Source organism: Dendropsophus ebraccatus, chromosome 3, assembly GCF_027789765.1.
Source record: "Dendropsophus ebraccatus isolate aDenEbr1 chromosome 3, aDenEbr1.pat, whole genome shotgun sequence".
NCBI lineage: Eukaryota > Metazoa > Chordata > Amphibia > Anura > Hylidae > Dendropsophus > Dendropsophus ebraccatus.
In genome coordinates, this window is record NC_091456.1 from 61,678,611 (window position 1) to 61,702,480 (window position 23,870).

The 23,870-nt window shown below is 42.1% G+C and overlaps 1 protein-coding gene across 1 annotated transcript in view; it reads right to left on the reverse strand.

Moving 5' to 3' along the window:
• The window catches only part of PGM5 (phosphoglucomutase 5), a 111,245-nt gene that overhangs the window by 20,345 nt on the left and 67,030 nt on the right, over positions 1-23,870 (reverse strand). The window contains exons 8-10 of the mRNA XM_069961876.1: positions 23,038-23,173; positions 20,485-20,668; positions 3,573-3,707 (exon numbers count right to left, since the gene is read on the reverse strand). Coding sequence (XP_069817977.1) covers positions 3,573-3,707; positions 20,485-20,668; positions 23,038-23,173 — 455 coding nt within the window. The remainder of the gene's footprint in view (positions 1-3,572; positions 3,708-20,484; positions 20,669-23,037; positions 23,174-23,870) is intronic.

Genomic DNA, 23,870 nt, shown 5'->3' on the forward strand with positions numbered 1-23,870 from the left:
ACCCGAACCTGGTTCGCTCATCTCTAATTAATACAAAACCCCCTCCCCTAATAAAAGTATAAATCCCCCCCTTTTCCCATTTTATAAATAAAAATAAATATCTTGCACGGTAAATGGCATAAGCGCAAAAATTGCGCATTTTTTGTTGCATCAAATTGTAATAAAAAGCAATCAAAAAGTCACATGTACGCAATCAAGGTACCAATAGAAAGAACACATCATGGGGCAAAAAATTACACCTTCATCCCCAATCATCCCCACAGACCAAAGGATAAAAGCGTTATGAGCATGGTCATAGAGCAATTTTAAGGAACGTTTATTTTCTGTAAAAGGTTTTATTTTTTTAAAAGACATCAAATAATATAAAAGTTATGCAAGTTGCATATCGTTTTAATCGTACCAACTTGAGAAACATATATAAAATGACGTTTTTTTTCATAGGACGAATGGAACAGTGGAACTGTGTAAAAACGAAGCCCCCTCCCCCCCCAAAAGAAAAAGAATTGGGTTCCTTTTTTTTTTTTCAATTTCACTGCGCATATAATTTTTTTCTGGTTTCACAGAATATTTTAAGCAATAATTAAGTCTGCCACTGCAAAGTACAATTAGTGACGCAAAAAATAAGGGCTCATGTGGGTCTGTAGGTGGAAAAATGCAAGTGCTATGGCCTTTTAAACACAAGGAGGAAAAAAGGAGAACGCAAAAAATTGGCTTCGTCCTTAAGAGGTTAAAGGCAATAGACATTTGTTAAGGCTGTCTGCATAAACAATAGCTTTTGCAGACAGCATTAACTGGTAAAATTTTCTGTGGGCCCCCTGCCTGTGTGGGCCCCGGAGCAACTGTCCCCTCTAACTCCACCAAATTACGCTACTGGGATGCGTACATGGGGAATTCTGCAATTCTGCATACTGGCGGGCTTACTATTGGGGAGGTACCTACAGGGGGCCTAACCACACAGGGGTCCTAATCAAAGAGGGGGGGTGTGACTATATCGCTGTAACTACTATATGGAGACAGAAAGACCTAACTACTTTACGGGGACATGTATGGTGACACAAACTGGCACTATTACAGTGTGAAGCAACACATATAGGGACTTTGTATAGAGGTGAGGATGGTGCTGGAGCAAAGAGCATATAATGTTTTATGACTGTTTCTGTGGAGTCGAGGCGTCACCAGTAGAGATCTTCAGAATGGTTGGGCCAGATGGAGAACAAAGGAAAAGTGAGCAACGCTCACTGTAATCACTTACATGGTGTGCAGAACCTGTCTATCATTGGTATCTACCTCTATATAGGTCAGTGTATGGGATACTGATATTTGTATAGTAAATGCTATTTAGTAATAGATGTTGGTATTAGACACTTTGTGGTGGTAATGGTGGTAGTCAGGGTGTAGTGATAATATGTATTTCTTATAAGGTACTATTGGTATTATTTCTGGTATTATTGGTCATGGTATACTGGATTTTAGTAATGGTGTGGTGGCATTAGTTACTATGTGGTGATGATGTGGTGATAATATTTGTTTCTTATATACTGGTATTATTGGTAATATCGGTCTTAGTTTACTGGATTTGTTCAGCATGTTGCTTCTCACTGGTTCTTTATTGTTGGCCCCAGGATTAGATCCGCTGGTGGTCCCCAGGTACCCCCAATCTAACATTTGGATCCGCTCAGATTGCAGGACAGCACAGACATCAGGGTCCACCAGAGAATTTTCCAGTGGGCCCTGACGTCCGTGCTTTGCTCTAGGGCCCAACAGGTAATCCAGGATATATGTTCTGGATACCCAAGCAAACATATCATATAGCTGTGTGTGTGTCCTGAACCCTTTAAAGACCAAGCCAATTTTCGATTCTTCCTCCTTGTGTTTAAAAGCCCATAGCGCTTGCATTTTTTCACCTACAGACCCACATTAGCCCTTATTTTTTGTGCCACTGATTGTGCCTTGCAATAACAGACTTAGTTTTTTCATAAAATATGCAGCAAAACCGGGAAAAAAAATTATTTGCGCAGTGAAATTGAAAAAGAAAACTTTTATTTTATTTGGCGGCTTTTAAAGAATTAAAACCTTTAAGAATAAATTAAAGTTCCTCATCCTTTTATTTATTTATTTTTTATGGGGCTATTTGAGGTGTAATTTTTTGCGCCATGACCTCTACTTTCTATGTATGCATGTATGAGACTTTTAATCACTTTTTAATAAAATTTTTCTGGATTTGATGCGACCAAAAATCAGTAATTTTGCTTTTTGGCATTTTTTGGGGAAAAAGGGGTGATTTAAACTTTTACCATGGGGTAGGATTTTGTATTAAAAAAACACACACACACTGTAATTTGAATCCCCCCTGGGGGACTTCTATGTTAACTATACTGATCTTTCATAGAGATCAATGCAGTATACATATACATGAGATCAGTGCTAGATTACAATGGGCTTCTAGAGCCCACTGCAATCAAGCCCTGAGCTGGGATCAGCATCATTGTGGCCGGGAGAGAAGCATAGATTGCCCCCCTGCAATAGCATTATGTGTGTGTGGGGGGAAACGTTTACTATACCACTGCGGATGGGGATTTATAGGCATTCAAATGCAGCTGTCAGCTTTGAGGTACAGGTACGTCATCAGTCCTTAAGAAGTTAAGGTAGGAGGGTGGCGGTACAATAAGGTTATGGGGGGGGGGTAGATTTTTTGCACACGGCCTCTCTGCAGTATGCATCTGCCCCTGCTCTGACATTACCCCCTAGCTGTGACCAATATTACATCTATACAGTGACCATGCAGTGCAGTTACATCCAATGGCTCACAGGGTATGTGTTCTGTAACTTACTCACTTTCTCTTTTTCTTCACCATCTTTCCCAGAACAACACAATGATATCTCTCAATTGCGACCCATCTCAGCAGAGTTTGCTGCCTTTAAATGCACCCTCCAGTAATGTCTTTGATTTTGACAGGGCAAGCTGACCATCAGTGGCGTAGCTACCATAGAGGCAGGGCAGGCAGTTGCTACGGGGCCCATGCCTCCATCACGGCAAGCCCCACCTCTGGTGCCCACTGCAGGAGGAAGAGAGACGCCATGGACAGCAGGTAGCAAGGTAACTATCACTTCCAACTGAAAGTCACTTAACTTCCCTAGCAACCTGTATAATGGGGTCACTCAGCTTTCCTAGCATCATATAAAATGGAGGTCACCCAGCTTTCCCAGCATCCTGTATAGCAGTCAGTATAATGGGGTCACCCAGCTTTTCTAGCATCTTGTATAGCAGTTAATATAATGGGGTCACCCAGCTTTCCTAGCATCTTATATAGCAGTCAGTATAATGGGGTCACCCAGCTTTCCTAGCATCTTATATAGCAGTCAGTATAATGGGGTCACCCAGCTTTCAGTAGGGTCAGTAGGGTAAAACTACTCTGACATGAGCTGCATCTTTCCACACTAATGTTGGCAGAACTGGTGAGAGACCAACTCTGGATTTATACTTTAGCTGATTTAGGCGCTATAGGTGATGCTCCACTATTATCTACATATGGTTTAATCATTTTTGAAAAATTTAAATCAATGTACATTACCTGAGGCTCTTTGTTGTGTTTGCTTGGATCCTTTTCATAGCTTTCTGCATAAATTCTTAAAGTTGTTCCCACGTAACCTGAGGCACTGAGTCTAAAAATGATCCTTGATCCATCTGCAAAAATAATCCGGAGTCCCTAGAAGAATTAAAAAAAAATAAATAAATAAAAGATAAAGTGTTTATCAAACTCCAGTTATGGAGTTAAGATGAGATACTGGAACTTTTGTCAGGTGCTAGTTAAAGAAAGGTATAACAATGGCGACTAAACAAAAAACATTTCCCAGTTTATTTTTCAGATTTTTCAACCAGCCTGATACATTGTAATAAAGTTGACACTTCTTTAGTTTGTTCATCTGTTTGCGCTAAGCATTAGACAGTTATAGCAAATCTTGGCCCATGTCTCAAAAAGTGTTGTTCGGTTGGGGTCTGAGTGCTCAGGACCTGACTGATCAGGAGAAGGAGCTAGGTATGGTTAAGTGTGCTCTTACCATATTCTCTTTTGCCTTTGTGTTATGTTATAAGACTTACATTATGCTGCCATCTTACACATATAGATACAAAGCAGGGAGAGAGCCTTATTTTACTGACTGGTCACGGTCTCAACACTCAAAACCCAAATTATTTTAAATTTCCCTAAAGATCCATAAAAGATGCTTTTCTTATGTTTTTCTTTCTAAATTTCTACAAACAAACATAAAACGCACATTACAAATTATTGTGAAATACTGTTCATCTCCAGATGTTGTTTATTAAGCTATAAATTAAATAACCAGCTACTACAATCCTGCTATTTTTCCTATCCCACTTCTTTCATTTTCCAGATAGAACATATACAGTGTATATATATGACACTAGATGGCGCTGTATTCTTTCTAGTGAAAATACTTAAATCCTACAACATTATTTTAAGGCAACAATTAAAAGTACTTTTGTTAATATCTTTATCTGTATTTAAATAACTTAACTTATATAGTATCAAACTATTATTAATAGTAATTTTTTAAATTATCTCATAAATTTACATTCTGTTATGCTATTCTATTAGGCCCCCTTCACACTTCCGCAAATTCTGTTGGCAGGGGCGTATCTAATGTCTCTTGGGCACTGGTGCAAGAGGTCAACTTGGGCCCCCCTTCCTCAACCAAGCGATGCTATTGGTATATCTCAATAATAATAATACCAATAATACCAATAATTGGTATATCTCAATAATAATAATACCAATAATACCAGTATATAGGAAATATTATCACCATACATATTACCACCATACTTTTACTAACCAAATCCTGTATACTGAAACCAATATTGCCAATAATACCAGTATACCAGTAAGGGCCAAATATTACCACCACAACCACTACCTTCACCACCATATTGTTACTGACCAAATCCAGTATACTAAATACAATAAAAACACAGTACCAGTGTTAGGAATGTGACTTTGCGCTCCTCGGTCTGTGCCGGGCGGCCGAGGAAGCGCTGAATTTCTGTCTGTGTTTGCATATGAATTGTGTCTGAACTGTGTTTTACTTTTCAGCCACACCTGCCTTGCCTGTCAGACTTCTGGCAGTGCAGGGGTTACTGCACTGCTAGGTCTGTTCAGCTGAGCTTGGTGCTGGGATCAGGGCTGCTCCAATCAGCTGCTGGACCTAAGCTCTGATCCTGGATAAAAAGCAGTCAGCTCCTCATTTCCCTGCTGGCTATTAGTTGTTACTAGTCCCAGCTCCCCTGCTCCTTTCCCAGCGTTTCCTGTCCTAATCCCCTTGCTATTGCTCTGCTTGTGTTCTGACCTCTTGCTTGACATTTGACTATCCGCTCTCCTTCTGATTTTGTACTGCGTTGTCTGTTTGGTTTTGACCCGGCTCGTTGACTATCCTCTATTGTGTTTTGTTTGTCTGTCTACGTTTTGTGTATTCACCTACGCAGTGTAGGGACCGACTCCGTGGTTGTCCGCGACCGTTTAGGGTCGACCGAGGCAAGTAGGCCGTTCAGATTCAGATCTAGGGCCCACTGTCTCTTGTCTTGTCTACGCCTGACAGTCCTGACAACCAGATTACAAGCAACAAATATTACCGCCACATACTGACTAACACCGCCACATACTGACTAACACCGCCACATACTAACACCACCGCATACTGACTAACACCACCACATACTAACACCAACGCATACTGACTAACACCATTGCATACTGACTAACACCACCACATACTGACTAACACCACTACCGCTGCTACTAAATAACATCCACTGTACACAGATTACTATCAGCTCATCCAGTCATATAGAGGCTGACCCAGCCCTACTCAGGTTCTGTACACCATATACATTGCAGTGCAGTTACTGTATCAAGTAACTCACAGGGGATGTCTTCTCTGATCAGAGTTCTTCCCTTTTCATCATCTTCTTCTTCTTGTTCTGCCCTGGCCCGTTATAAGAACTTCTCCGAGCCACGAATCCACAGAATCTGCCAGACAGACATATTAGACTCCTCACTCCATTAGGCACCACCCTCATCTCTCTATAAACTGCACATCTGTATTGGCCCCTTTACACCCTCATGTATCCCCCTTATAGATGCCCCCATGTATCCCCCTTATAGATGCCCCCCCATGTCATCCCCCTTATAGAACCCCCCCATGTATCCTCTCTATAGATGGCCCCCCTCCCCATGTATCCTCCTTATAGATGGAACCCCTCCTGTGCAAAGCAGATAAGAAAAAAAAGCAAAACACTCACCTGCAACTCGCTCCCCTGCCATGTCTCTCTTCTGCAGGCTTGGTCCCCATCTGAAGCGCGACTCCTGGCTCCCCGGCTCAGTCCCGTCCCCAGCAGCACACACACCAGTAAGCTCTGTGTGCGCTGGGGATGTCACTTCCGGCTCAGAGGCGCTTGTTATAGATGCTCCCCGTGCCGGGAGTACTTCCCCGGAGCACACAGAGCTGACAAGTGTGCTGCTGGGAAAGTGACTGAACCGGGGAGCCGGGAGCTGTGCGTCAGCCGGGGGACCAGCCTCTTGTGACCGCAAGCAAAACACTGCTTGCAGTCACCAGAGGGAGGGGGACAGTGCGGTGGCAAGGGGGGGGGGGGGGCTTGCGGGCCCCCCCTTGGTAGCGGCCCGGTCGAGGCGGCAACCAATGCGACCTTGGTCGCTACGCCACTGTCTGTTGGTATTTGCTTATTGCAGATCCATTGATTTCTATGGCCCCATATACACATCCATACTTGTTTTAGATCATCCATTTTAATCAATGGGTCGCAAATGTGGATGGCTACGGATTACCTCCACCGTCTGACTGTAATTGCAGACAGCGAATATAGATGTGTGGAAGGAGTGTTATTACATCCTAGAAATGTAATTATTTCAATTGCAGCATAGAGGAGTCATCATGCCAAAAACTAAACAATTTCATTTTCCACTGAATGTAATTAAAATTGTTTTCACATAGGTTTTACTCTTTGTACATATTCCACATACAAATAACAACAAAAGTATTCAAACACCTTATGGGGGACTTTAACTACCCAAATATAAACTAGAAAGCAGAAACCTGCAGCTCCAGCAAAGGAAGCAGGCTTTTGGAAATAGTAAAAGATAATTACTTTTCCCAACTAGTACAGGAACCAACAAGAGGGGGGGGGGGGCACTCCTGGACCTGATCTTAACCAATAGGCCAGACAGAATTTCAAAAATAGAGGTGGGGGGTCACCTAGGTAAAAGTGACCACAACATAGTAAGTTTTCAATTATCCTTCAACTAAATAGAGGGGCTACAAAAACATAAAATTTTAGGAAGGCTAATTTCCAAAAACTAAGAGAGGACCTTGGGGACATAGACTGGGACAATGGCTTCAGAAATAAAAGTACACAAGAGAAATGGGACATATTTAAGCGCATCCTGGGTAAATCATGTGAACGACACATACCATATGGGAATAAAAGTAGTAGAAATAGGAGAAAAACAATGTGGTTAACGTCAGCTGTTAGAGGTGCAATAAATGATAAGGAACAAGCATTCAGACTACTAAAACAAGAAGGTAGTGTGGAAGCATTGAGCACTATAGACAGAAGAATAGAATGTGTAAAAAACAAATAAAAGAAGCAAAAATTGCAACATAAAGAAGGATAGCCACAGAAAGTAAAATGAATCCTAAAATGTTCTTCACCTATATAAACAACAAAAGACTTAAAACTGAAAATGTTGGTCCCCTCAAAAATAATCTGGGTGTAATGGTGGAGGGGGAAGAGGAAAAGGACAATCTACTAAATACATTCTTCTCTACTGTATTCACAGAGGAGAATGCCATAACAGACGACATAACTAGGGATAATGTAAATCCTCCCATAAATCTCACCTGCCTAACACAACAAGAAGAGGGGCGACACCTTAAAAACATTAAAATCCATAAGTCACCGGGGCCAGAAGGTATCCATCCTAGAGTTTTGCAAGAATTAAGTACTGTGTTAGACAGACCCTTATTCCTAATATTTAAAGATTCTATAACGACAGGGATTGTTCCACAGGACTGGCGCATAGCTAATGTGGTACCAATATTCAAGAAGGGGGTCAAAGAGTGATTCTGGAAACTATAGGCCTGTAAGTCTAACATCTATGGTGAGTAAAGTATTTGAGGGGTTTGTAAGAGATGCTATACTGGAGTATCTTAATGAAAATAATCTTATGATGCAGCACCAGCATGGATTTATGAGGGATCGCTCCTGTCAGACTGATCTGATCGGCTTCTATGAAGAGGTAAGTTATAGACTAGACCGGGGGAGGCTGTGGATGTTGTGTATCTGGACTTTTCAAAGGCATTTGATACTGTGCCCCATGAAAGGTTGGTCTATAAAATGAGGATGCTGGGACTAGGGGAAAACAAATGCAAATGAGTAAGTAACTGGTTGTGTGATAGAAAACAGAGGGTGGTCATTCATGGAACATATTCAGATTGGGCTTTAGTTACTAGTGGGGTACCAGAGGGGTCAGTGTTGGGTCCACTTCTTTTTAAAATTTTTAAACTCAACCTTGTAGAGGGGCTACAGAGTAGAATCTCCATTTTTGCAGATGATACTAAACCGGGTAAAGTAATTAGCACAGAGGATGATAATATCATATTACAGAGGGATTTGGAGAAGCTGGAGGCTTGGGCGGTGAAATAGCAAATTAAGTTTATTGTGGATAAATGTAAGGTTATACATTTGGGCCGTAGAAATAATAAGTACAGTTATGTGCTAAATTATAAAACACTGGGTAAAACTGCTTCCGAAAAGGACCTGGGGGTATTGGTGGTTAGTAAACTCAACTCAATAAAATAATGGGCTGCATCAAAAGAGGTATAGATGCTAAAGATGAGAACATAGTTTTGCCTCTTTATAAATCACTGGTCACAGACCACATATGGAATACTGTGTACAGTTTTGGGCACCGATATATAAGAAGGACACAGCTGAACTAGAGCGGGTGCAGAGAAGGGCGACAAAGGTCATTAAGGGAATAAGTGGGTTACAGTACCAGGACAGGTTATCAAGGTTGGGGTTATTTACGCTACAAAAAAGACGTCTTAGGGGCGATGTGATCACAATGTACAAATATATGAATGGACAGTACAGAGGTCTTTATAGTGGTCTTTATAGAGAAAAGAAGATTTCACCATCAGCATCAATGCAGGTTCTTTACTGTACGAGCGGTAAGACTGTGGAACTCTTCGCCACATGATGTTGTCAAGGCTGATTCATTAAATAAGTTCAAGGGAGGCCTGGATTCTTTTCTTGAACAATATAATATTACAAGTTATAAGCATTAGATTTCCGGTGATACGTTGATCCAGGGATTTCATCCTGACCTTGGTTCCTTTTATTCACCTCTGGCCAGAACCCCTGCTCTGTAATCAACATCATTTGTTTTACTGCAAGGTGTCTTCGTATTATTGTGAGCCCTATTGGGGACAGGGAGCAATAATTGGCAAAAAAACTATGTGAAGTGCTGCGGAATCTGTGTGCGCAATTCAAATAAAAGCATTATAAAAGCATTATTAGTATTAGTCCTGTGCAGTGGTTGCTACAGCCTGTTTGGCATTGTGGTATAATGATACCATTAAAATATCACAGAGACTTTAAAGGGTAACTATGGATAAGAAAAACTTGTATTCTATTAAAAGTACATTAAAAGTTATATATATGTGTGTATACAATATATTACCATATTTGTACGGTTCTGCCACACTGGTAGCTGATAGAAATCCAGGAAGTGAAAAAAATGGCCCCTGTGCAAATCCACATTGTCTCCTGCTCCTTCTGCTATCCCCCTTACGAGACAAATCTTCCCTGCCTCTGTCTCACATTGTGTGTGTTTGCTGAGATCAGGCTGATGATGCAGACAGGGGGGCAGGGCGTGATCTCCCAGGAGGCTTGGCTGGATCCCCCAATCCCCTGAGTGATTGACCATCTCTGACCGTCCAGAAGCAGGTGTTGCACTGATTTCTCTAATTGTGCAGAAGTCTGCAGGGAAATTAGGGCTGTGTACACACATGTTGGAGTGTCATTGAAGTACTGCAGCATATTCAAAAAAAATGATGCAGTAACACAAGTAAATGATGCTAAACGGCAAAATGGATCAGAGCCTTATTGTGGGGCTCAAGTTCATAGATAACAGATGCGTAATCATAATATGTGCATGGAAATGAAAAGAAAAAAAAATTAAAATGGTTCTTCACTTTATTCCAATATTAGTGTTACAGGTAGAGAATACAGCATGCTGTGTGGGTGGGACCACAATGAAATCATAAATAACTGCAAATGAAACTGCAATGTGTGAACACAGCCTAGATGTTCTGCAACAGCTTTGGGCGGGGAATAGGCAAGGTGGAGGACTGTGATGAACAGCTGAGGAAAAGCATTGCATTCTGGAACCTGTACAACTGATAAATCAGGAAGAGCAGAAACAAAACCCCCCAAAACAAATGGATTTTTGGTAGTTTAAAAAAATGGAATAGATAGGTAAGTAATCCTTTATGCTTCTGCAGAAGTTTCATTTTTTTTAACCTCTACCTGGAGTTCCCCTTTAAATGAAGGGTTGTGCAATTTTGCTACTTTGCGCTGGACCAGGGAATAATAAATACCCCCTCCCCCGATCTATTTAAAAGAAAAAACATAACTGTAGAAAACATCCTAAGAATGAGGATAAGTACTTTCAAAGACTCTAATTGAAGACACCATTGATTGCCAAGTCATAAAAATGGAACATAACTGTATAATGAAACAGACCCTAGTGAATCACCATAGCGCACAATATAAAAATATAAAAATAACTTAATATTACCACAATACAGCCTATAAATAAAAAGAAACAAGAGTCTAAATTCAGCATAATAGAGCCCAGCCTTTGTGTGGCATCATCACAATAAAATGCAACCTAGAAATCGTGTACCACACTGATTAACAATTCAAACAATAAGTTATAATGAAACGATGACTATAGAACATGGGCTAGAAATAAGCACTAGTTTTCCCACCAATAAACTGGAACACAGCTTTATAAAGGGTTGTCCAGTATAAATTATTATGTGATAGAAAGGGAGTGTCAGAAAGTAGTATGGTTCAATAGAAGTTAGGAAACCTGCCTAAACTTCTGGGCCCACAGAAGCTCTGTACCTCCACCATTTTGTGTTGTGTTATTCAGGCAAGCAGGTGGCCAAAGCGGTTTGTCTTTCTTCTGCTCAGCATCTGAAGTAACATGCCTGTCTTGCGACAGTCTCAGGGATCTACTGTATGTCGCCTTGCAGGCATAAATCATGGTAAATCAGGAGCAGGAGTGACCAATGGCCCCTCCACGCATTGCTGCATCAGTAGTGAACCAAGGGTGCTAGGTGTTGTTAGCAAGGGCTGATGTTGTGGTTCAGAGTGGTAGAAACCCTACCTAGTTCCCAACACAAGCCTATTATTAGGTTATCCCAGGTGTCCTTTTGTAGTGTGAAGGTGATGCAGCATATGCAGGCACAGAATCCCAGGTTACTTAACCCTTTCCCGACATATGACGTATTGGTAGGTCATGGAAAGCAGTGAGTTCCCACATCATGGTGTACCGGTACGCCATAATGTTCAGGGGCTCGATAAAGCGAACTCAGAAGCTGAGATCACTTACTAGAAAGCAAGAATCTCTAAGTTAATGACAGGCAGCTGTAATCGTGCTACCCCCATGCCATTAATTCTTGTCACTGATTGGAACCCCCACAGTGTAACTGCGGGAGTCCCAATTTCTTTCCCTGGTTGCAGGAGGTACCGTATAACACTTAATTTCATTTAGGCTGATCAGCAGTCTGGTCATAGAGTCTGCCTCAGGCTGATTCTATGTGCAGAGTGCTGATAACACTGACCAATTGAAGAGTTTACATGGAGAGATCACTGAGTGCCAGATGTAATAGTACAGGTCCCGAGTTTGCACAACTGGAGCTATTCCCTTGAGTTTACCCAAGTGGACAGGGCAGGAGTCTGGGAGGCACGTAGGCTAGTTATACTTCTCCAAATCACTGTGTAGAACTGTCTCTGTCCAGACCTGTAGACTTTACAACTTAAAAAGAAAAATCCCTATTGTCATAGACAGGCTGTGTCCCCTTTTTAGTGGTAGATGCCCCTCTTGTGGTTTAGCAGGCCGTAACTAAGGCAAGGTCTGCTCAGGAACACACAACTACTCAGAACCCCCAAACTCTCCAAGCAGGAACCAGGTAATTTTAAAGTGACTCTGTATTTACCAACCCACCCCACCAAATCACTAGTACCGTCCGTTTGATGAGAATAAATCCTTACCGGTAAGGATTTATTCTCATCAAACGGATAGCACTAACAATTTGGTGGGGTGGGTTGGTTGTTACAGAGTCACCTAAAATATGAGAAACTGAAGGAGTTGGCGGGCAATCATCCTCTAATGCACTTTCAGTGTTATACATGATTTAACCCCTTTGTCTTTCAGTGTGATGGCTGTATAGGAGGAAAACAGAGCCATATTGTGGCCAAAAAACAGTACTACATTCCCCATAACAAACCCCATAAAGACATACTCAGTGCCGACTGACATTACTTTAAGGGGAACACTAGCAGCCCCGGATACTTACCCCATCTTGCCAAGCCCCGCTCCTGGAGCCGGTACCGGGATGGAGATATCCTTGTCGGAAGCCCAGCGCGCGCGTGCTGCATAGATGAGTCCGATGCCCATAGGGAATCAATGGAGCTGTCATTCTCTATTGGCGTTGGACTCATCTCTGCAGCGCGCGCGCCGGGCTTCCGACAAGGATATCTCCGTCCAGCGACCGTCTCCAGGAGCGGGACTTGGCAAGATGGGGTAAGTATCCGGGACTGTAGCAGGGGTTTGGGCGGCCTTCACCCCGGCAAGGGGGTGACAGGTTCCTTTTAAGGGTATTTCCTATTATGCCATCTTGACAAAAGAACACATCCTAGGAATTAAGACAATTAAAGTGTCACTGTCATTAATTTTTTTGGCAGAAATTAATAGTCCAGGCGATTTTAAAAACTTTGTAATTGGGTTTATTAGCCGAGAAATGCATTTTTATCATGAAAAAGCAATTTGAAGCTCTCCCCCCCCCCCCTTCATTGTTCTCCTATGCTAAATAAAAGACCAAAACAGGACAACAAAGAGTTAATCTACAAATACCTCACCCATTATCTCCTCTGGCAGTCACCACTGACCTCTCTGAGCTCTGATTACAGCGTTCACCCAGCTCCATGCCTGTAATCCTCTGTTATCTGCTTTCTGCTGTGACTAACTCCCTCCTCCCCCCTCCCCTCTACCTAGAACAGACTGGGTACGTCTGATGCAACAAGTCACAATTTCCTGATTTTATGCAGTGCATGGAAAAGAGGAAGGAGGGGGGGACCTGGGAAAAGGCTTTTTGAATGCAGATAATGGCATATTTGGCTAATAAACCCAAATATCCTGGACTATTGATTTCTGCAAAAAAAAAAAAACCAAAAAAAAAAACCCACAATAAAACATAAAGATTTCTTATTTCTAATTTTATGCTCAAATTACCATATGGTAGGGAACTGGAGTTGGGGGGATAGGAAGCCTATAAAAGACATTAAACTCATTTGCCATTCAGCGCTGTCACTGCTCTGAAGTCTTCAATGGGAGTGCACAGGATACTGTAACCAATAAATGGAATGCAACCTACTATGCAACCTACTCCTTGACATGTGACAATTGCTTTGCAGGGGGTGGGGGGGATGGACAGAAAAAGGCCCTTTTCTCTGTCAAACCACTTAGATGTCACAGTCAGAAGTAAGGGACCTTTTCCACCGGACGATTATCGTTCAGATTATCGTTAAATCGTTCGAATCTAAACGATAATCGTTTATAAGATCGCTTTATAAGACCTGAACCTATTTTTATCGTTGCTCGTTCGCAAAACGTTCGCAAATCGTTCGCATTGAATAAGACATCGTTCGGTCGTTTGCAATAGATACGAATGCAATAGCGAATAAATAGCGAAGAAAGAACTATCGCAATTACGATCATCGATTATCGTTCCATGGAAATGAGTGAACTTTTCAGGTCTTTCGCAATAGCGGTCGTTTGAGATCGTTAATCATTAACGATTATGCAAACGATAATCGTCCGGTGGAATAGGGCTCTAACTAGAGCATCTATGGGGTTAAAAGTTCAGGTTTGGAGTCTGATGCCTGATCCCAGTTATCAGATGGATAATGCTTAATACCCCTATTCCACCGGTCGTTAAGAGGAGCAAACGAGCGCTCTCAGCGCTCATTTGCTCCTCGTTCCCCGCTCGCTTCCGCCGCTATTCATCGCGGCTGCAGCGAGCGGGTGAGTGCGGGAGGGGCGGCGTCCGGGCAGCCCATAGGATACAGCAGCGTCTGCTGCCAATGCTCCTATTCAACGGAGCGACGGCAGCAGATCGTTGCTGTATCAGTCGCTTGTTTTTCAACATGTTGAAAAACAAGCGACTGCAACGATCAGCCGACATGAACGATGTCGGCTGATCGTTGCACTCTATTCCACGGGACGATTATTATTCGTATCGGCCGATAACGGCCGAATACGAACGACATTCATTCCGTGGAATAGGGCCTTAACACAGTGGGATGCCAACTGCTGTGCCGTTTTCAAAGCTCCAAAAAAATAGACATTACTTTAAAGTTTTTTTTTAATTTCAAGTGTTTTTTAGAAGATGTTCTGCTCTAACATTCCTGATAAAAGAAAACGTATAAATGTCTGCCACTGAGGAAAATTCTATCTAAACAAAAGGGCGAGGTCAGCACAAGTGCCTAAAGTGTGGATGTGCAGTATAGTGCTAGCTAATTCCTCTGAACAGGGATGAGCAATCCTGGAATGTGTTAGGAGACATCTGTCCTTGTCATTGACAGGAGGAAGATCAAGGAGGGAAGCTAGCATGTGTAATTGTATGCCACAACAAATGCACAAGTTATTCACAGATTGTAATGATTCCAATATTCATGGAAAAATACATCATTCCTAGGAGTTAGTTTTTAGCAGACCACTCATGTCATCAGTAGAACTTCCCTAGACAAAATAACGTGGACACACACGCTGCCATCATGTTTAGTACTGTGGGTAATGGCAAGTGATTGTTTTCCAGCCTAAGGGCCCTTTTACACAGAAAGATTATCTGACAGATTATCTGCCAAAGATTTGAAGCCAAAGCCAGGACTGGATTTGAAAAGAGGGGAAATCTCAGGCTTTCCTTTATTACCTGATCTCTGTTTATAGTCCATTCCTGGCTTTGGCTTCAAATCTTTGGCAGATAATCTGTCAGATAATCTTTCTGTGTAAAAGGGCCCTTAGATAGGTGACGGCCTCTCATCTGTAGAATCTTATATGACCCAGCAGAAATGAGCCATGATTAAGGACGAGTAAGCCCGAAACGCGTCGGCTTTTTAATTGCAAAATAAAGAATTGAATTTTAGTGAGTTGGAGAGAATTGTTTGTGTGCCTCCTTACATTTGGTTACCCTTGGGTCCAGGGATAACTCTCACGTGCTCTTAGAGTGGCATACATCCAGAAAAAACACCATCAGCTATACCAAAGGGATCGAACCTGAGTGCTGACCACCTACTGCCTTTTGGTTTGTTTACCCAATGTAGGTAGGACCCCCTTGGAGGTATTCTACCTCCTGTAAGTAGGACCCCCTGCAGGTGTTTTTTGCTTTGTAGATAGGACCTCTATATGGTAGGCCCCCCCTGTATGTAAGACCCCCCTGTAGGTTTGCTCCCTCAAGGTAGCATTCCCCAGTATGTACTTTATCCCTCAGTGTGTAGGACCCCCATGAAGATAGTTAAACCCCCATGTAGGTAGGAATCCCCAGTGATGGTTTGCAACTACATTTAGGAACCTCAGTAGCATCTAATGGCCGCATAATGCTGCCTGTGGCCGAGAAGAGATCAAAGTAGAGGTCTCACAAGGACTCCTGTGGTGGTGCTAAACCACAGGCATTCTAGCTAGTTCTGATGCCATCATGGGCACCGGAATACTATGGCACCTCTGGTGGGTTCTCATGACTCCCCAGTTAAAACCCACTATTCTAGTCCTTGACTATGTATGGCGTAGTAAGCTATTACATAACAAAAGAGTGTTCCCAGAGAATGTTCATTCATCCTTAGCCCAGGATCCTTGAACAAGTACAGTATGGTATAAAATTGTAACAACCAATATGAAATGAAAAGTGTAAGGTGTGTCAGTAACCAGATGATTGTTTGTTCAGTGAATGTTCAATTATTAACCTACTTATATTTAAAGTTTGAACATGGCAGTGCTTTCTGTACATTTTTGAAGCATAGTACTTTCTGCTTTTTTTTTTTTTAAATATCATGGAATGTTGCCTGTGATGTGAAGTTCTAAATACTTCGGAAAGACTATTGGTGTATGTTTCATTATATCTTGGCAACAGCTGTTTTTCTTGGCACATCACTTTGTGGAAATTCTTTGTCTCAAAGTTGCTGGGAGTCTTATAATTAAATCAATGCACTCCCATGTACAAAACACAATTGTTATTACATTTTAACACAAAGAAAAAAGTAGACACCTACAGATCCTTAAAAAAGCAACACAGAACATTTGTATAATTTCCAATTTAATAAAGCATATACACCAGGAAATCTTTGTGCATATGTTTATGGGGGGGATCACCAGTTCAGGTCCATATTCTAGTCATGTTCACTGGTACAAAACACGTAAAACAGCTTACTTTGTGACGTCAAAAACAAAAGGGTCATCAAAAATAATAACCAGTTTAGAAACATTCCCAGGGCAGTTATTTTCTTCCTCCGACTTATCAGCGCATGTAAAGCATATTACGTAATGTATAAAAGGATTAAAAATAGTAATACATTTACTAGGTATGTTTACTGCCCCATACTTTGTTTCCATGACCACTTTGCTTGCCTTTTAATTCTGGTAATCCATCATTGCTAAACAATACATAAATGCAGTAATATTGCACAGATGGAATTTGTATGTCAGGAATGAAATGTAGTACTTTCAACTTAATATTTTCCCCTTAATTTATTTTAAGGATTGTAATATAAGCCACATACATATGATGCATAAAAGCATACCACTACATGCACAGTTACGTGGAAATCACTGTAGGGAAGATCAGAGTTATTATAGGCAAGTAATTAGTTTTAAAGGATGTTACCCTAGGCATAAATTTCCATCAATTGCCCTTTCTCTGTAATAAGACTCTACCTTGAGTCATGTAAGCAAAATTACAACAGGACAGGTCTACAACACTTTTGCCATATAAAAAACGTATTTTCCGACTTTTTAACACCAGAAAATTTTCTCAGAAGTCGGGGGTAGTCTTATACGCCGGGTATGGTCGCTGCATACGGTGGGGGAACTCAAAAATGGCCACATCCTCACCATATGCAGCAACCACAATAAAAAAAAAAGCAAATAGCTCACCTGTGACCCGTTCCCGACAGCCGCGCGTCTCCAGTCCTGTTTCCAGCGCAGGCAGTGTGATGCAAAGATACTGCTTGTGCCAGAGGTCCCCGAAGCTCTCCCCGGCAGCCGAGTGTCTCATCGGAGAAGCTCGGAGACGCTCGACTGCCAGGAGAGCTTCGGGAGAATGACAGAGGCTCTGGAAGTCCTCGAAGCCTCTGTCATTCTCCCGAAGCTCTCCTGGGAGCCAAACGTCTCTGAGCTTCTCCCAAGAGACGCTCAGCTGCCCAGGAGACCTTCGGGGACCTCCAGCGCAGAAAGTGTGCATCAAACTGCCTGTGCCGGGAACGGGACGGGAGACGCGTGGCTGCCGGGAACGGGTCACAGATGAGTTTAATATTGTTTCTTTTTTTTTTTCCCTTTAACTGCAGTTAACCCGTGCCTGACCGCAGCAGGGCTTCATGGCTGTGGTCAGGCAAGGGTTAACATTTTCTGGCGAGCCCCTGAAAATCTTCTTAAAAGTCAGGGGTCGTCTCATATGCCCAGCCAGGAAATACAGTCTATTCAGCCTGTTACATTACTCAGTAATATACAGGATTTTATGTTAAAGGGGTAGTTTACCTTTTTTTTTTTAATGTATTTTATTTTTTAAAATCAACTGGTTCAGAGATTTGTAATGTACTTCTATTAAAAAATATCAAGTCTTCCAGTACCTATCAACTGCTGTATATCCTACAGGAAGTGGCATTCTTTCCAGCCAGGAGAGTAGGAGAGGTTTTCTATAGGGATTTGCTACTGCTCTGGACAGTTCCTTACATGGACAGTGGTGGCAGCAGAGAGCACGGTGTCAGACTGGAGAGAATACCCCACTTCCTACAGGGCATACAGCAGCTGATAAGTACCAGTTGATTTGAAAGAAATAAAAATTGGTGATCAACCCCTTTAAAGGAAGTTATAAACTACAGGATAGGTTTAATAGTGACATGAGCTCAAGGACAATTAAAGTATTTATATCTCTACCCACACACAGACAGACAGCACACAGGAGTTGTGACAGCTGATATATTTTTAAAAGGATGGAAGGCTTGAAGAGCACAGCTGAGAATACATCATGAGCAGACACCTTAGGATTCTTTGATAAAATATGGGCTTGACTGGCATGTGGAAACCATTTACTGCTGTTAGATCCTAAATATGCTGCATTATCTGCCTAGTATAATTCTTACCAAGTAATCATGGTCTTAGATGATCTATTCAATAAATTAGGCCAAACCTACTGAAATGAAGAAATGTGTATACCTGCCTTAGATAGAAACTTGCTTAAAGGGAACCAATCAGCAAGATCTAAGAGACCGGTTAGTTGCCATCCCTCTCCTGTCATTCCCCCGCTGAAAAGCCAGCACCGCAGCCACGGCTAGTGGCTTTAAGGTGCTAAACATCAGAGCTATACTGTGCAGCAGGCAACCATATCAGCACCATTGTTCCCCATAAAGCCCCCTGAGTGCCTGCTGGGTTCCCCCAAAAGTCTTTATAGTGCCAAGACATAGTTCCAGTCACAGATGACCCCAGTATTTAACCACCAACACTGGTACACTTAGAGAGTATTGAACCATAGTGAACTCTCCCTCCTAAATAGTCAGTCTGAAGAGGGCTATAGGGCTATAGATGACCCCAGTATTTAACCACCAACACTGTACACTTAGGGGCCTATTCTACAGGAGCGATAATCGGCCGAATAGGGCCAGACCTAAAATCATCAGTCCCCCACCGCGCATCGCTAGGGTGGAATAGCGATGCGTGGCGGGCGACAGACGATTTAAAGAGCGCAGTATACATTACCTGGCAGGGCTTCTCTTCCTCTCCGTCTTCCTCCCTGGGTCCCGCGGCACAGTGTCAGCAGCTCTGGAGCGGCCTGACTCAGTCTGGAGCGGCCTGACTTAGCCAATCACAGACCAGGACCGCCACGCCCAGTGATTGGCTGAGCTGTCTGACAGCTCAGTCCGGTTGCTCCGGAGCTGCTGATGCGCCGTGGGACCCGGGGCCCTGCCAGGTAATGTATGCCGCAAGGGCTGCAAGGACATCGTTAACAATGTCCCTGCAGCCCTCGCTCAACGATCATGGGGCCGTGGAATAGGCCCAGTAAACGAGCGCCGATCTAGCCTGTGAAATAGGACCCTTAGAGAGAATTGGACCACAATGAACTCTCCCTCCTAAATAGTCTGTCTGAAAAGGGCTATAGGGCTATAGGAGCTGCAATACCAGTGGAATAGCCTGGATAGACAAAGTACAGTAACAATGCAAAGAGACTACATCCCACCAACCACAGGCCATTCTAACCATCAGTTATCACACAATGATGGAATATTCTAGGAACTTGTTCAAGATAATTTTTCAACACTTTATTAGGCTTTATTAGGCTTAGGATGTTAGGATACATGCCAGTGGGCCAACAATCTTATCAATTGGTACCAAATAAGAATCAAGGAAGGAGATGCAATAGCAACCAAAATGTAGACTCTTCAAGTTTGTATTAGCTCACCAAGATCATATTATTTATGGATATTATTTGGATATTTTTGGATATTATCGGATTGCCTTTCTTTCTTGGAAAACTGCGGCCCCTGAGCTGTAGGCTGGATGATTGATGGGTCCAGCAGACTAACAAGTTGTGTTTTAAAGGGGTTATTCAGGATTGGAAAAAAACATAGATACTTGCTGGCAAAAAACATCAGCACCCCTGTCCTCAGGTTGGGTGTGGTTTTATAGTTCAGCTTCGAAACCACAGCCAAATTGAGCACAAGAGAGGTGATATTTCGGAAAGGTAGCTGCCATGTTTTTCTAAACCTATAAACATTCTAAATCTATTTTTTTGCCCTAGAGATTATTCTCAGAATATATATGTGCAAATGCAACAAATAATGTGAATGTAATTTTACTTTGTTTTAAAGACAATACGCTGTGTTCATGGTCCTACCTGTTTCTTTGTCACAGTTCCATCTACAGGGTCCACATATTCAAAACTATCTGTTTTCTCCACACTATACATATGGCTTCCAACTGCAAACTGCTGACTAGTAAACGCCTTCTCTGTTATTGTAGACTCTATATCTTTCATTATGAAGAAAGCTGTCCTGGGTTCAAGACCATCATAGTCAAATCTGTAAAGGAAAAAAATAAATTCTAGATAAGGACAAAAAATGCATATGCTAATTTAGTAGACATATCGTAGGAAGTGATAAAAGAAATAAGGATCAACCTATAGAAAGCACTTGAACAATAATATGGTATCCGCTCTACATCATACAGTGACAGATATGTCTGACGCAGGCTCTCTCATTATTAATATGAGTAATTGCGAGATCATATTTTTATACCACCATAAAGCCCTTAATGCCCCTAATAGTATCAATTAGTTATACATGTGGCACATTTTTCAGATAAGTAGATTAGTCACAGTTCTACAAACACTATTCAGATCATAGGATTACCAAAAATATTCGAGAATTTTGTTTGTGTTCTCCATTAGACTGAATTTGAAGTTCTTGCTATTTGAAGGTTTATAGAAGAACGTCATGATTTTTAGCCACTATATACTATAAGATTTGGAGACCATTATAGTGTTTACAGCAAAGGTGTTTTTTTTATTTAAAACTAAGTAAAATAAGAGACTACAAATGTTCCACTAAGGTACGCAATAAGATAGTGACAGCTCTAATTACGTATCAAAATCCTTTTATCTCAGAACTACTAATTCAGCTGTCATGCACAGTAGTACTGTCACATGAAGCAGTCAGCCCGAAACATCTGTCACCTCTCCGTCAGATAAATGCATGATCACTAAGGGCCCTATTACATGGCCTGATATTCTAGATAAGCAAGCGCCGATCTGAACCTATCACACAGCTTGATAATCATTGTTAGTGATGTCCATGCAGCCCTTGAATTAAGTGTTAAATAATAAACTTTATACATACCTGTCCACGCTCCCCAGTGTTCTTCTTGCTTCTGCTGGCAGCCGTTGAAACTTCTGAGCCTGTCTCTGAAGTGACAGGCAGCTTAGGCATTGACCAAGACAGGACAGTGCCATGCCCAGTGATTGGCTGAGTGGCCTGTCACTGCAGAGACTGGCTCAGAAGTTCCAGCTGCGTCTGCAGAGGGCACAAGCTAAAAGAACACCGGGGAAAGGTATGTATAACGTTTATTTTTTTTTTTACACATTCAATATGTTGAAAGGCAACAATCAGCCAATGATCATTTCTTAGGCTGATTGTCATCTTTGTTAGACAGAGCAATAATCTGCTGAATCGGGCCTAAAGGCTCTGTGCACACGGAGCAAAAGTGGCCGAATGCCGTCATCCTCCCTGTCATAATGACAGTCTATGGGAGGCTCACGCGCCCTCTTTCCCCGCGCTGAAGAATGAACATGTTTATTCTTCAGCGCAGAGAGGGAGCCGCGCGAGCCTCCACGGAATTCCGCCACTTTTGCTCCGTGTGAACGTAGCCTAAGAGTCTGACTGTTTATCAAGAGAACTGCAATCCCTGAGTCTTCTCTGAGTTGTTTCCCTTATTACCTGGTGTTTACCTTTTTGCACAGAAGGAAACTAAAAAAGGAAGAGCTGAGTTCTGATATATCACAGTAGCCTCTCTTTTGTTATTAGTAGAAGTACCATGTAAGCTCACTGAAAATCACACTGAGCTTCTTTATTCAGTAACTGTTTGTAAGCTGGATACCATTTGTGCCTTCCTCCTTACTTTACGCTGAAAATATAATTATAATAATCTAGTCCCTATGTAGTTCAAGAAACAATTGGTAAATAGGAAAACTTTTAAAAAGACACAAGGGTTGTGTATGTCTCCACTTCTCATCCAGATTCCTAAAAGGTTTATCGAACGTTCTACTTTCACTTTGGTGTTGTCTCAAAAGCATAACCACTTTATCATAATCATAACCATGCAACATCACATCTATCCCTTGCACTTATGTCTAGTGAAGAAATCTTTTAAGGTGTGGTTAGAACCCAGATAGGACGCTATTTATTTTTCTATTTTATTGCAAGTGTTATATGCTGAACAATTTTGCTGCCATTGTTTATTATGGACTAAAGCCCCTTTTACATGGGGTGACATAGAGGAGCAAACAAGCAATATCAGCGCTCGTTTGCTCCTCGTTCCCCGCTCGCTGCCGCCGCTAATGCATGCGGCTGCAGCGAACGGGTAAGTGCAGGGGAGGCCGCGGGGGGCTGCCTGGGTGATCGCTAGATCATCCAAGCAGCCTATAGGAGACAGTGGCGGTCTGCTGCCGCCGCTCCTATTCCGCGGTGTGGTGACAGCAGATCAGGGGCGATTATCGTATACGGCCGATAATCGTTCAGTGTAATAGGCCCTTAAATAAAGCTAGGTTTGATCTTTTAAAACCCATGAAGCCTGTAAAAAAAAGTAGATTACGGGATGTCTCCATATGCCAACTACATTGTATTTATTCATGTTTGTAAAAACAATAGAGAACTTGGTATTAGTTAACACTTACCTGCAGTAATAGTGGCGTCCAAACCTTGTCCAGTGATCTTGCACAATCTCTTCTACTCCTTGCTTACGTGCAGCCATGATTGAAAGCCAGACGAGAACAGCCCAAATTCCATCCTTTTCTCTGAGATGATCTGAACCTACAAGAAAAATGTAATTGTAACTATTTTTTTCATTCTATATAAAAGTATTTAACTAAACAGGGACATGTTTTTAAATGGAAATACTGTTTCAGTATATCCCCTGTAAGCACTAGATAACCTATGAGTAAAATATTGCCAAAATCTGACAATTTTGAGATTGTTAGAGAGGTTCTCCAGAGAAGCATTTTGTATTAACCCATATCATTCCCCAGATGGGGGCCTTTTTTGTGTTATGCCCAGAAATGGATTGTTTAAAAATAATAAAGTACACTTACCTCCTTGGCTCTCGCGATGCCAATCCATCTCGCTGTTTGTCCGCTTCTGGGTTCTGAGGCTCTGGCATTGTAGGCCCCTCAGCTAGGTGTCCTGCCTCAGTTCCTGATTGGCAACATCAGGTCCTGAAAGCAGCCACACAGCGGACGGATTGGTAAGATACCGACAGTGGTACAGGGGCCAGGGAGGTAAGTGTGCTTTATTATTTTCAAACAGCCCTTTCCCGGGCATATTCCAAAAGAGGCCCTGCCTGGAGTGTCAATTTAAAGTGAACTTTCAGTGGGCACTGCCACTGTCTGAAAGGGAAGTCAAAAGTTTTGATCGGTCGGGGTCTGGGTGTTCAGACCCCAACCAGTGAATAAATATTAATAAAAGAAGTTCTCGGCTAAACACTCAACTACCCAGTTTGTTGCCTTTACCA